The 12,922-nt window shown below is 34.7% G+C and overlaps 2 protein-coding genes across 2 annotated transcripts; one reads left to right on the top strand and one right to left on the bottom strand.

The window, feature by feature from the left end:
- Nucleotides 1-4,466, top strand: SRPK4 (ser/arg-rich protein kinase 4). Its single transcript, XM_021434375.2, has 4 exons — nt 1-464; nt 919-1,884; nt 3,683-3,730; nt 3,817-4,466. The coding sequence occupies exons 1-4, from the start codon at nt 255-257 to the stop codon at nt 4,249-4,251; spliced, it is 1,659 nt and encodes a 552-aa protein (XP_021290050.1). The 5' UTR covers nt 1-254; the 3' UTR covers nt 4,252-4,466.
- A 4,806-nt stretch (nt 4,467-9,272) lies between these two features.
- LOC110420945 (Sulfite exporter TauE/SafE family protein) lies at nt 9,273-12,922 on the bottom strand. The gene is made up of 12 exons (XM_021434377.2): nt 12,331-12,922; nt 12,068-12,227; nt 11,738-11,938; nt 11,485-11,546; nt 11,343-11,391; nt 11,196-11,251; nt 10,994-11,080; nt 10,855-10,905; nt 10,521-10,760; nt 10,149-10,242; nt 9,931-10,071; nt 9,273-9,826 (listed from the first exon to the last, which is right to left on the bottom strand). Exons 1-12 carry the CDS (start codon nt 12,478-12,480, stop codon nt 9,744-9,746), a joined length of 1,374 nt encoding a protein of 457 aa, XP_021290052.1. The 5' UTR covers nt 12,481-12,922; the 3' UTR covers nt 9,273-9,743.

Here is a 12,922-nt window from a genome sequence, read left to right as displayed (position 1 = left end):
GAAACCCCAAATTTCAAAGTCCTTTTACGGGGCTTACACTCCCGCACAAAAAACAAAAGCCCTTTTCTTTTAATTTTTTATTTTATTTTTTCTTCAATCCGAACAGAGAAGGAGAAATTTCCATTCTCTATCTGAACTTAACAATAGCTGCAAGATCTACTGATCCTGCTGAATCTGATCAAGAAACTGTTGAATTTCTTTTTTTTTTATAAAATTTTTATTTATTTAATTTTTTAGATTTGGAAGAGAAGGGAATGGGGGACAAGAAGGGGGAAGATGAGTGGAGCGGAAGTGAGAGCGGGGATTACACGTCGGAAGACGAAGGGACCGAAGATTACCGGCGAGGCGGTTATCATGCCGTTAGACTTGGAGACACTTTCAAGAACGGACGTTACGTTGTCCAAAGCAAGCTCGGTTGGGGCCATTTCTCCACCGTTTGGCTCGCTTGGGACACTCAGCTCTCCGTACGCTTCTCTATCTGACTCTCTAGCTTTATTTTACTCCGTTTCCCTATTTGATCAGCTTAATTGGGCCGTCGTGGTTAGTAAATCTCTGTAGTTTACTGAAGAAGTTAGCTTGTTGTATTTTAGCTTAATTCTTTTGTTTGAGTAATATTTGATTAGTCTTTTTTCTCTATCCTTTATTTCAGATAAGTTATCTAAAAAAAACTCTTTTTCATTAGTTCTTATTTATTTTATTTTACTTGATAATGTTGTGCTAGATTTTATTGCCTGGAAAATAAAGGATAAAAACAGTGTAGGTTTATAAAGAATAAATTAAGAACTTTCATCGCTGGTTATGCATTTGCCGCTTGATCAATTTTGGACAATGCAACAGTGGAAGAATTTTCTGTTCTTTGAATTTAAGTTAAATGCTTTTCATTTTTTCCTTTATTTTAAATTTGTTTTTAAACTACAGCATTATGTGGCTTTGAAAGTACAAAAAAGTGCACAGCACTACACTGAGGCGGCAATGGATGAGATAACAATCTTGCAACAGATCGCAGATGGGGATAAAGAAGATAAAAAATGTGTAGTGAAGCTTTTGGATCACTTTAAGCATTCGGGTCCGAATGGACAGCATGTTTGTATGGTGTTTGAGTACTTGGGGGATAATCTTTTGACACTAATCAAGTACTCTGATTATCGTGGCTTGCCAATTCATATGGTTAAGGAGATATGTTACCATATTCTAGTGGGCTTGGATTACTTACATAGGGAGCTTTCCATCATACACACTGATCTGAAGCCGGAAAATATTTTACTGCTGTCAATGATAGATCCATCTAAGGATCCGAGAAAGTCAGGCACTCCTGTCATCCTTCCCAATAGTAAGGACAAGACAGTGCTGGACTCTTTAAAGTCTATGAATGGGGATTTGAGTAGAAATCAGAAGAAGAAGATTCGGAGAAAGGCAAAGCGAGCCGCTCAGGGGTGTGTGGAGAAGGAAGTTTCTGCAGAAGCTGATGGGGATCCTGAAACCTCTGGTGCAGCTGAGTCATCTCCCAGTGAAAAAACAAATGCGGGTTCTGTTGAACGTACCGCTAGTTCTGGAAATGCCAATAGAGTGTCTGATGCTGATTGTACAAAGGACACTGGTCAAGCGAGTCAAGGTAATAAGAGAGGAAGCCGCTCCACGAGGCGGAAACTGTTGGCATCAGTTGATTTAAAGTGCAAATTAGTTGACTTTGGGAATGCATGTTGGACATATAAACAGTTTACAAATGATATTCAGACAAGACAGTATAGGTGTCCTGAGGTGATCCTGGGATCGAAATATTCTACGTCAGCAGACCTTTGGTCATTTGCTTGTATTTGTTTTGAGCTTTCAACAGGTGATGTACTCTTTGATCCCCACAGCGGTGACAACTTTGACAGAGATGAGGTATTTTCTTTTACAATGCTGTTATCTGTTTTATGTTTTTTGCACCACATATGATGTATGTGTTTGCTTTTAAGTTTCTTAATCTCTCTTGATGAAAGTTCATTCAGGATGTGGCATTCAATCTTAGAAGGTTGTCATCAACTTGAAAAGTTAAAACAATTTATTTCCTTGTTTTTGGAAAGGAAAAGAAAATTACTCAGTGCATCTGAAAAATGAAAAGGGAGGCTATTAAATTGGGATAAAAGTGCGCATTTCTTTTGCATGATTGAACTTGTAATTAATTAGACATGGCAGCATTTTCCTTGGAGATGTTTTGCTTTTTACATTTCTTTAATATGATAATTTCATTCCTTTGATTTGGTTTGCCTGCTGCAATGCTGAAATTTAGCTATTAAGTGAACAAAGTAAAACGGAGGCTTTTTGTTTATAAAAGAAGGATTGGAAATGGAAAGAGAGTAAACTAACAGAGGTGCGGTGAAGTAAATTTGTTTCTTCACTTTTGAAGAGATTTAAAACTTGAAATGGCAGAAAATTTCTCTTCTTGTCTATTTACGTATATTTTCAGTTAGTTGTTTCACTTCACTTTTCTCCACTTCTCTTGATCCAAAAATGCTGTGGATTTTGTTGTTCATTTCCTCTACATGGTAACCTTAAGTTATCTGCATCTATAATCGTATGATTTGGAAATGATAGCTAAGCAGAATGTAAGGTTATTTATGTTTGGCAGCAAAAGTTAATTGATCAATAGGCAGTCATTCTTCTGGCAGCAGTTGCCCTTTCAAAAGTAAGATTTGGTCATTCTCACTGTGGGAATCATTTTGGCCTTTAATGTGATGCATTTTTGCTTCCTTTCTGTGGAAGCTGAACGCAAGTTCAGAAGAATAACATTGATTTATGATACATTGATAAGTCATATGATTATGCAAGGTTATGGTTTTCGAACAATATGATTGGAGAGGAGTCATATGGTTTTCAAACAAGGTTACTTGTGTGCTTCTATATAAAAGCTTTTTTGGTATTTATGTACTGGAAAGGAGTCATTGTCTTGTGCAACTGTCAGAGTAGTGGCCACTGAATGCAATTGTTTGAGGTTTGAGTTTTGAAAGTGCTCACTTGCAGCTGAAAATGCTGAATGGTTGAATACCATATGTGGATTACCTTTAATTGTTCTTAAAACTCTGGAGTGTACCATCACAGTAATGAATATGTTAATAATAATTTTTTGAATTTAGGAATTTGTCTGTGTGTGTCGATGTTTTGTGTATGTTTGTACTCATGTGCATATATATATACATGTATATTGGCAGCATTGAAGAGTTTTCTCCTGTTCTGTCCACTAAGCAAACATCTGGCATAAGCGAGCTTGGCATATTATGACTTATTAGTTTACCTATCTGTTTTGTTTGACTTCTCTAAAGACTGGTTTAACTTATTCTAAAGCACAAATGTTACTTTGGTCAATTTCCATTTCAGGTCTGAGTTCCATCATAGGAGGACAACTGATCTATTTTGTCACCATTAAACTGGAGCTGTTTTGTGGTTTTTCTAATTATTAACTGAATATGCCTAATGAAAAGCATGGACTATTAGGAAAAATGTTAATTTGCCTTGCCTAATTTGTACATTAAAAATTGTTCTAAAAGTGCTGTGGAGCAGGTTTGAACCTGAGAATTCCAAAATAAGTAGACTGAAAGTTGTCCATTTTAGGAATGTCTTGATGCTGTTTTCATTTGAACTAGCTATGAACAGAATATATGCTTGTACTGGACGAATGTAACATTTTGTCCCATCTGTTCAGGACCACTTAGCTTTGATGATGGAACTTTTAGGAATGATGCCCCGCAAGGTGAGAATTTTCATTTTTACCTATTACGAAATTTGGTTTCCTAGACTCTTGTGTTTAGCATAAACAATTTTGGGAATTATTCTCAGATTGCCTTGGGTGGCCGTTATTCTCGGGACGTCTTTAATAGATATGGTGATTTGAGGCACATCCGTCGGTTGCGTTTCTGGCCTTTGGGTAAGGTCCTCATTGAGAAGTATGAATTCAGTGAGCAAGTTGCAAATGACATGACTGATTTCCTGGTTCCCATCCTTGATTTTGTACCTGAGAAGCGGCCCAGTGCCGCTCAGTGCCTTCTTCATCCATGGATCAATGCAGGCCCCAGACTTTTAGAACCATCAGGGTCATCATCACAAAACCAAGATGCAGATAGTCACACTTCCGAGAAAAAGAAGAGGGAGATGGAAGAGAGGGAGGCAGTGGAGGTTGGAATGGGGAATATTGCCATCAGTGCAGATTCTAAACCTGCCAAAGATCCCCAGTCTCCTTTGAAATCCTCCAAGGCAGCAACTACTTCTAGGTAGGTAGGTCTCTGACCTACGCTTCTAGAATCCTGCCCCTTCAGTTTTACTGCATAGACTAGTTTTGAGCCCGAATCTATGCACAGGACATGTAATTCTTTTTAAAACATTTTTTCTTACAAAATATAACTGAAATTACATTCAATATATGTAGAATCAAGATGAATTTGCATGCATATAGTAGGTAATTTTATATTTATGCACCTTGATTTGGTTCAGTCCTTTTTGGTTTTTTTTTTTTAATAATTGGGAGAGAGGGGATTCGAACTTTGCTCTTTTAAACGGGAAAATTATTTATCAATCAATAAGTCAAATGCTCATGAGTAAAAGAGAAGATCCAGTTAGGATCGGGATTTTTTTTTTCTGTTTATTTGTGTTATTCTATGATTTTGGAATTTGGTGTTATTTAGTTGTTTATACCAAAGTTGATTTATTGGTTTGTGACAATCAATTAAAAAATAAAATAAAACACCTTCAACGTGAATATTGATGAGAAAAGATATAATAAAAAGAAAATATTAATGAATTAAAAAATGGGGAGAAAGATGGTAAGTAAATGGAAGTGTGAGAGCCTGACTATCTACGTAAAAGATTCAAGCAATTCAAAGGAGCAACTTATAGTAGCTCATAAAAAACATGAAACAATTACTGTAGATGAGATTGATGAAATTGTTTCAAACTTTCCAAGGAACTTACAGTGATCGAACAAATTAATAATATCTGATTATGATAACTTGTAAGGATGGAAATTAAACATTCTCAAACCAAAAATGTATCTAAGATTAAACTAGAATATGGATCCAATCTGACGAGGGTTTGAAACAGGAAACCTCTGCCGACTATTCTCTTGATAGAGCAGGCTACGAACATTTTTCTACCACCAATTCTATCTCGTCTGCAATTTGAAGCTGGGGTAGATCTATATGGAGTTGCTAAGATACTTAGAGTTGAAGGGAATCCACTTGAATAATTACCTTGAAAGGAAGAGTACCTTGCCCCTGCACTAGCAAGAGGGTAGAACAAGCAACTTTATTGTTCATTCCTTTCACTTTAGCTCCTTCCAAAAGAGATGCTCCCAGACTACATAAAGCATTTTGTCACTCTACTTGAGCCTTCTTCGCTGCCATTCCCATGTCAAGAGATTCAACTTATTGTTCGGACGGCATGAAGACGACACCCAATTCGCCATCATTTTCTGCCATGAAACCTCGACTAATTAAGTTAGATCGAGTTACAGGATGAATTTTTGGAAGAATTCTCCACTCTCTCTCAGTGTCATTAATGTCAACTACCAATTACCTGTCCTTGGGAAGGGATTGAAGAATAGAACACTGAAAATTTCAAGTTAAAGGCAGCAAAGCTTATTTTGAGAATCGAAAGCGAGCACCTGATGATTCCGGGATATCTATTTGATAAATTCCCTTGTATAGAGAGTGGAAGAATCTACAAGTACCATTATTCAGTAATGACACTAAATATGGAGATGGAGGATGTAGCAAGGCAATTGGTTAGAGGTGTCTAATTACATTGAGAGTAATTGCTTGTTTCAAAGTCCTGTAATAAGCACCATATATAGAAGTTAATATAATTAGTTGGAAGAAGAGCAAAGTATTTGTATTAATGTCAAATATCCCTGAAGGACACGTATGCATGAGCATAAAATTAAAATTCATGCCTTCTTTTGATATTAACATGGACTTAACTTTATTAGCTATATTCATGATTCAAACTTTTACTGGCTACTGCTAGTTAGTTTACAATTTAACCTCCAGATATTAGGGCTCTTAGAAACCTAATTGTTTTTCATGCTGCATACAATGTTGATGCTCCATTAGACTGCCTTTCTCTAGTGTGGTATGGCAGAAGCCAGGAAATTATTAGCAGGTTTTCTTTTCTAGAATGGATTTATTTTAAATAACTATTTACAAGAAAAAACAATAAAAGAACCAAGTCGAAGGAGATGACTCTGATCTGAAATTAAAACAAGCGAAAACAACAAAGAATATTCCACAAAAAATGCCTAAAGATGGAATGAATTATTGAATAATTAGAGTTTATAATTGCTGCCTAAATTGTCGTTGTCTTGATTTTCCCATGAGTATGTTGAGGTTATGTATCATTATTGACTTGTAAAATTTTTATTTTGGTATATGATAGTATACATAAGAATGAATCATTTATTCATAAAATTCCAGACATCTGGTTTGAATGGAATAATTAATTTGTTAACTCATTAAAACACATGTAGTATCTCTATTTGGTAACCCATATAAGATAATGAAAAGACGTTCATATTGGGCCAAGATATTCTCATTTTAGCAAATGAATACAGATCCATTCTATGGGTGATGACCTTTACTCCATTAAAGCTGGTTTCTCTCTTGACAATTAATTCCACTAGTTGTAACATATCAGTTTTTGGATAAACTCTCTCATGGTGGAAGGTGGTGACGATGGTGTTCCCTTTCCTCATTCAGACACTAATGTTGATCTTGTGGCGTTGGATGAAGATAACCCTTCCACTGCTCTACTTGCTTTGCCTTCAATTCTAAAGAGGCATCTGATTTTGTTCTTGAAAATGGGATAAATTTGAGATTTTCCAATTGAAAGATCACAATCTGCCTTCCTTGTATAAAAAGAAGAGGATAAACAATGTTTGACGTGAAAGATTTAGCTAAACTTAATCCATGTAATTTTGAAAGCTTCTGATAATGGAATAGTTGATTGAATCGGATTATTTATTACACAATTAAAATTCAATATAACATATTATATACACATGATGACAAGATACATATAGAGTATAAAAGACATATTCTTTTATTTAAAAATCATTTCAAAACTTCATCAAAAGCAAATTTAATAGAAACTTACTACATATAGAAAACAATCTCCCTCTACCTTCCTAAGACTCATCGATCCTCGCCTTTCTTGATTTGTCAAGAGAACAAGCATTCTAGTATCTGGTTAGCCATACAAAGGTTTACGTCGAAAGAAAGATTAAGTTGAGGATGTGAATGTTGTTCAACTGATTGCTGATCCTTGGTAGGCATCATCTTGTTTCTATGTTTCTACCATAGAGAAACACGTGCAGGGTAAATCAAAAATTTTATATAAAAAATAATTAAAAGGTAATCATATAAAATCATAGTTTATATATATAATAAAAAAAATTAAGAAGTGATGGCCAGCTTCTCTCCACCATTAAGCATGTGGTCAAACGGTCAATTATTTTGTTGCAAATCCAACCCTATTAAAGTAATATGATGCTGCCTTAGTTATGGTTGTAAAATATTAAAAACATATAATTTGTGTATCCACACCCTAAATGATGTTTGTATGGTTTTTTTAATTTTTTTTTAAAAAAAGAATTTAAATTCATATTTTTTAAGTAAGGAGATCATGTATTGATTAATGAACTAAATGCTTTAGTGTTTATAAATATCATATAAACTTGATCGACATTTCTGTAAATTCTTGTTTCTATATAATTCTATTAATATAAATTTTAATACTTTTAAAAAAATGTTTTTATAAAAGATTATTTAATTTATTAAAAGGATAAGCTTACATGTACCTTTTAAGAACATAATTTTTTTTTTGGAAATAAACATTAGAATTTAATTTTTTGAAAAATTAATCTTATCAGAATAGTAAAAATTTTAAACATCAAAAATGAGATTAAAAGATTATCTCTTGTTGATTAGAGTCTCAAACACTCATCCCTTACTTGATGTTACATTGACGTGCATGGGTAACCAGCTTTAATCATTCCTTATCGAAAATTACTCGATAATCCAATACTAATAATTGAATATATTTGTTAAGCTTGTTAGGAAATGTCAAACACATATCAAGTACAAAGGAAACAAATCCTGAAAGAAGTCGTCAAATCACCTGGGGGGTTGTTGAACGTGAATGCTTCACCTATGCTTCTAATTACCGAGTTAGGTGATTTGCTTCTGCAGCAACCTACTGAGTTACCGAGTTAGACAACAACGAGTACAATGTGCAGCTAAATCACGTGTTAAAATGTAGAAAAAAAGGATAAAGAAAATGAGAAAGGGGTGACTGTTTAGCTAGGGTTTGAATGGCAGCCAAGCTGGGAATGGACTTACCTACCAAACAAATGAGTGACTAATGACCTTTCCGCCTTTGGGTCGGGTGTAATATGAAATTCCCAGTTACGTGAACCCACATGGGCTGCTGCACTTTTTATGTTATGGTATTTTCCTATTTGACTCCACACATAATATCTCATATACGAGGAGGAAGCGATTACGTTTATATAATTGTATTATTAAATTTAATTATTCTTTTTAATATCAATCAAAGTTCAAGCATTAAACATTTATGTACTTGAAAATGTTGGATTAACTTAAAAGTTTTACATACATGAAAGTATGAATAAATTAATTGTACAAAAAAGTTTCAATTGTAAGTAATTTTTAATCAAAATTAAATTTTTAAATACTTCATGTCTAAATATTTTTTGATTCATTTAATAATTTGGGTTCATAATTATAATCTAACTAATATAAAATATTATTGCATGTCAAATAATATCATGAAATGATGAGTTTTTCTTTTTTAGATTTATTTTGTAGATATATTATTTAATTATTTAAATTTTGTAATTAATTTTTGGTGATTTCTAGATGCTTATATTTAGTTTTTATCAATGAATAGAAAATTGTTATATTGTTAATTATTAAACTTGATAATTTGTTATGTAAGATTATATTTTATTTAATTTTAATATTTTAATTTATGTTAATGAACAGTAATTTTTAACAAGGTTTATAATTTTAAATAAATAAATTATGAAAAGATAATTTAAAAGAAAAAAAATTATCTCAGATCTCGGAGAACATCAAAATTCTACTAATAATGATATTCAATAATATTCTTCTAAGCAAAATCATTTTAAATTTGATCTAAGTAATTTAAATCTTAAATCAAATGAAAGATTTTTTGAGCATCATTCTAATGACACTACTCACAAAAATTTCTAGATGCCTTCCTGTTAAAAGGATAGTATAGCATTTCTTTATTGTGGACATTGAAGGAACATCTGAATACACAAATAAGAGTGAAGACAATGGAGGATAAATGGAGAAGGTGGTGAGCCAGGAGCTAACAGTCAAGCCCAGACAAGTCTGTAGAAGACGGACGGACACTTTTACACAGTTGGAGTTGTTGGTGTTAGCCAGGAGCTAACTCTCACAACCACAAATCTGCAGACAGACTTGATAGACACTTAACTGGCATTTTTTATTCTTACAGGACACTGAATTTTGGGTTGGTCAACTAGGTGTTGGCCAAAATCCCCATTTAGACTTAAAACTGTAGCTTTCTTTGGGAAGGCCAATGTTGCTAATGCCAATCAACATTTTCCTCGCCTATCTCCTTGGTATCTTCTTGCTTTCCTTCCAAATTTGTCTATTCTCACACAACGTCCCTTATCCCTTCTACTCAAGCGTCTTTGCCAACGATCATTGGCTGCTGCAAAAATCTAAAAATCCCATGAATTCATGGTTGTGTATCATTTCAATGCTTGTGTCAATACCGACGACTCCTGTTAAAGACATCAAGAAATGAATATCGTTTGTCAAATGACAGGACATTGAAGTGGAAGTACACAGAATGTAGAATAATTGAGTTCTGATACTAAGCTCATACCCATTGTGAGAGCACTTGCAAAGATGACACCAGAGAGGATGAATACAATAAGTGAAGCTCTTTTTAGGATTGAAATTAGTTTCCTTACGAAATACTGTCCCCAGAAGCCAGCCAAAATAGATACTCCCATCAAGTACAAAGCTGAAAAAGGAAAATATTTGATCACATTATACTCAAATTTAAAATGTGCTGTGGAGGGGAAATAAACTGAGGCTTACCATAGGGAATAGGGAACCTCTTGAGCAAATAGAATTCCACTACGGATAAGGATGAAGAGAACATCATTACAAATGTGGCTGTTGCGCTAGCAACCTGTTAATTGAAAGCAGGACAGGTTTTATTTTCAGCAAAATATCAATTCTCTGGAGTAAGATTAATTCATTACATTACTTCACTGTACTGTAAGCATCCTGTCAAATGGTTAATGCAAAGTTGACAATCCCTACCTAAAGCAATTTATCCAGCCATGTAAACTCGACAAGAAATTATGCATGATAACTAAATGCCCTTAGAGCCACATATTTGAAAGGTTAGTTTGATTGGCTAAGCTGATAGAATGATGTTGATGTGTAACGACAAATGAAATGTACCTGGGGAATGACACCAATCTCCAGGAGGAGAGGACCCAAAATGAATCCTCCTCCAGAACCAAGCAAGCCTCCAACGGTACCTCCCAAGATACCACAGAGTGCACAAAATGCAATGTTCATTGGACTCCATTGAATTGAAGCTTCACAAATTGCTTGTGTGTTCCCTGTGCTCATTCTCATCTTGTGTTCTTTGTACAATTTGGTTGCTTCATATCCAAAAACCAATACTGCTATGGGGAGCTGAAATATAAAACATAAATTTGCTTCAAGCATTGAACTAAGAAAGCATATTAGTGAATAAATTGATAGTGTTTCATATATCAAACAAGGTTACCTGCAAGCAGAACAGCACCCAGTACCAAGTGCTACAAACAGCCAAATCATTCTGCAAAAATACTCACATGAATCATGAACATTAATACACCATTGAGATAGACAGAGAGAGTGGGAGCAGAGATGGAGAGTAAGCTTGCCTTGATGACTTGAATAAGTGTGAAAAGCACCCAAACAGTAGCCAGTATCAAAAGTCTTCTCCACCGTAGGTTGAAACATAATATTTGCTGCATTTTAAAGAAAAGTTGATGATTAAGTTTCTCTCATCTTGAGGAAAGGGATGGTATCAAAAATCACAATAATATAGACAATTACTCAAATCGTAAAGCCTGATTCACTAACCAGTTGTGATTTCTCTTCTCTTGGAACCAATGGTTCATACTCTGCATCTATCAGGACTGAAAAATTCAAAAAATAAAAAAACAAAGTAAATATCTTTTCAAATATGTCTTAAAGATAAATAGCTAATGCATCCATAGTGTATCTTACGTTCACCCCTGGAATTAACTAGAGTTTCTTGTTGCCTGGTGAGTTCTTTCTGCAATTTACAAATTACCGCAAGAAAAAAAAGATTATTGTTTCTTTTTGTAACTGTATAAAGTTGATATTCACTCAAACGATTGAGATGTACCTTTAAAATTGTCTCTTCCTTCCACATTTCGATTGCCTTATAGAAAGACCTTGAGGAGGTACCTAGTCAGTGGAACAAAAACAAAAGAAGACATGATCATTTCATGTCAACAAAAATAATCTATCACTAGAGGATTTGATTCATTGATTAGCATATAATCTCTCTTAAACCTAAAAAAGAGTAAGTTCATGTCCCTTTCTCCAAATATAATGAAGAATAAAAAACAGAGGGCAGGTTGGGTGGTTGAACAGACCTAAGAAGAGAATAATGATGAGCACAGTAATGAGCCAATAAGGAAAAACAACGCTCAAAGCAACCCCCACAGTAATGCCAAGCATCAACATTGGCTGGAAGAGAAGAGCCAGATCATAGTCAATTATGGGCACTTCCTTTGTTGGATGCGGAACTCGAAGATTGTACCAAACTGATGATGCTGATGCCCCCATTATCATGCCTGCAGCCATTCATATAAAATTCTGATGTTACAAAAACAACTCTGTTACAAATACTAGTGATGGGATTTTCTCTTCTGATCTGTTTAAAAGACATTTTCCATTGAAAGCAGGAAGAAAAGAAAAATTACATTTGGAAATAGCAGCAGCAGATTTGGTATCGAATCCAACAATCAAAGTAAGCATTGGAACAAAAATGCCTCCTCCTCCAACCCCACCCACCGTTCCACATGCTGACCCCAGAAATCCTATCACCGTTGCCAGTACAAGCCTCCAATTCAACTTCAATTCCTGCAACCACAAAAAAAAAATAATGTAAAAACCCCATCAAGCAAATCAGCGCCATTGAAAGCCTGAATATAGATAAAAGATTCAGAGAAATAAAAATACTTACAGGCCAAACTTTATCAACACTGGATACATTTGGAGAGTGCAAGAGAGTTGAGTTGTGGTACATGTTGTTGTTCTTGTTGATGAACACTACGGAGAGAATTGCTACTGAGAAACCTGACAGCAGATATAAAAGGAAACCTCTGGTAGCCATGGCGAAACTGGAGAGTAACGTTGCTTTTCAGAAACGGGAACAAGGTGGGGCAACGTCGCCTTAAAAAAAAAAAAAAAACAAAAGTGCGGCAACGTCCTGACGTACCACCACCAGAAACAAGAAGTGAAGAAACAACAACTAGAAGTCTTGTTTTTAATTACAGAAGTAGAACAACCTGGCATACGTTACTTTCTGTTATATTTCGAACAAAGAAAGAAAAACATCGGACCTTCAAAACTCAAACGAAAAACAAAACATAAAAAAAAAAAACCAAAAACGCTATAAAAAAAGACAGTGGTAGACAGAGAAAAGAGAATTTAGTCGTCGTTATATAGAATCAGAGAGAGGAGACCTCAGATTCACATGCATGTGCTGAGGGCCTATGGGCAGCCCGATCTGAATAAACTGTCAGTAAACAGTGGCCTTTTTGTATGTACACCAT

This window comes from Theobroma umbraticum, unplaced genomic scaffold (assembly GCF_002168275.2).
Source record: "Theobroma umbraticum cultivar Fairchild unplaced genomic scaffold, ASM216827v3 scaffold_86.0, whole genome shotgun sequence".
Classification (NCBI taxonomy): domain Eukaryota; kingdom Viridiplantae; phylum Streptophyta; class Magnoliopsida; order Malvales; family Malvaceae; genus Theobroma; species Theobroma umbraticum.
This window is presented reverse-complemented; position numbering and strand designations above follow the sequence as displayed.

What these genes read in the sequence shown, in the direction of transcription:
- LOC110420945 (XM_021434377.2), bottom strand. Translation starts at nt 12,480, where the DNA reads ATGGCTACCAGAGGTTTCCTTTTATATCTGCTGTCAGGTTTCTCAGTA. An exon ending in TGCTGCTGCTATTTCCAAAT is followed by an intron (nt 11,939 to 12,067) that starts GTAATTTTTCTT and finishes GAATGGCTGCAG; the next exon opens with GCATGATAATGGGGGCATCA. An exon ending in GAGGTTCCCTATTCCCTATG is followed by an intron (nt 10,072 to 10,148) that starts GTAAGCCTCAGT and finishes TTCCTTTTTCAG; the next exon opens with CTTTGTACTTGATGGGAGTA.
- SRPK4 (XM_021434375.2), top strand. Translation starts at nt 255, where the DNA reads ATGGGGGACAAGAAGGGGGAAGATGAGTGGAGCGGAAGTGAGAGCGGG. An exon ending in CTTGGGACACTCAGCTCTCC is followed by an intron (nt 465 to 918) that starts GTACGCTTCTCT and finishes TTTAAACTACAG; the next exon opens with CATTATGTGGCTTTGAAAGT. An exon ending in TAGGAATGATGCCCCGCAAG is followed by an intron (nt 3,731 to 3,816) that starts GTGAGAATTTTC and finishes AATTATTCTCAG; the next exon opens with ATTGCCTTGGGTGGCCGTTA.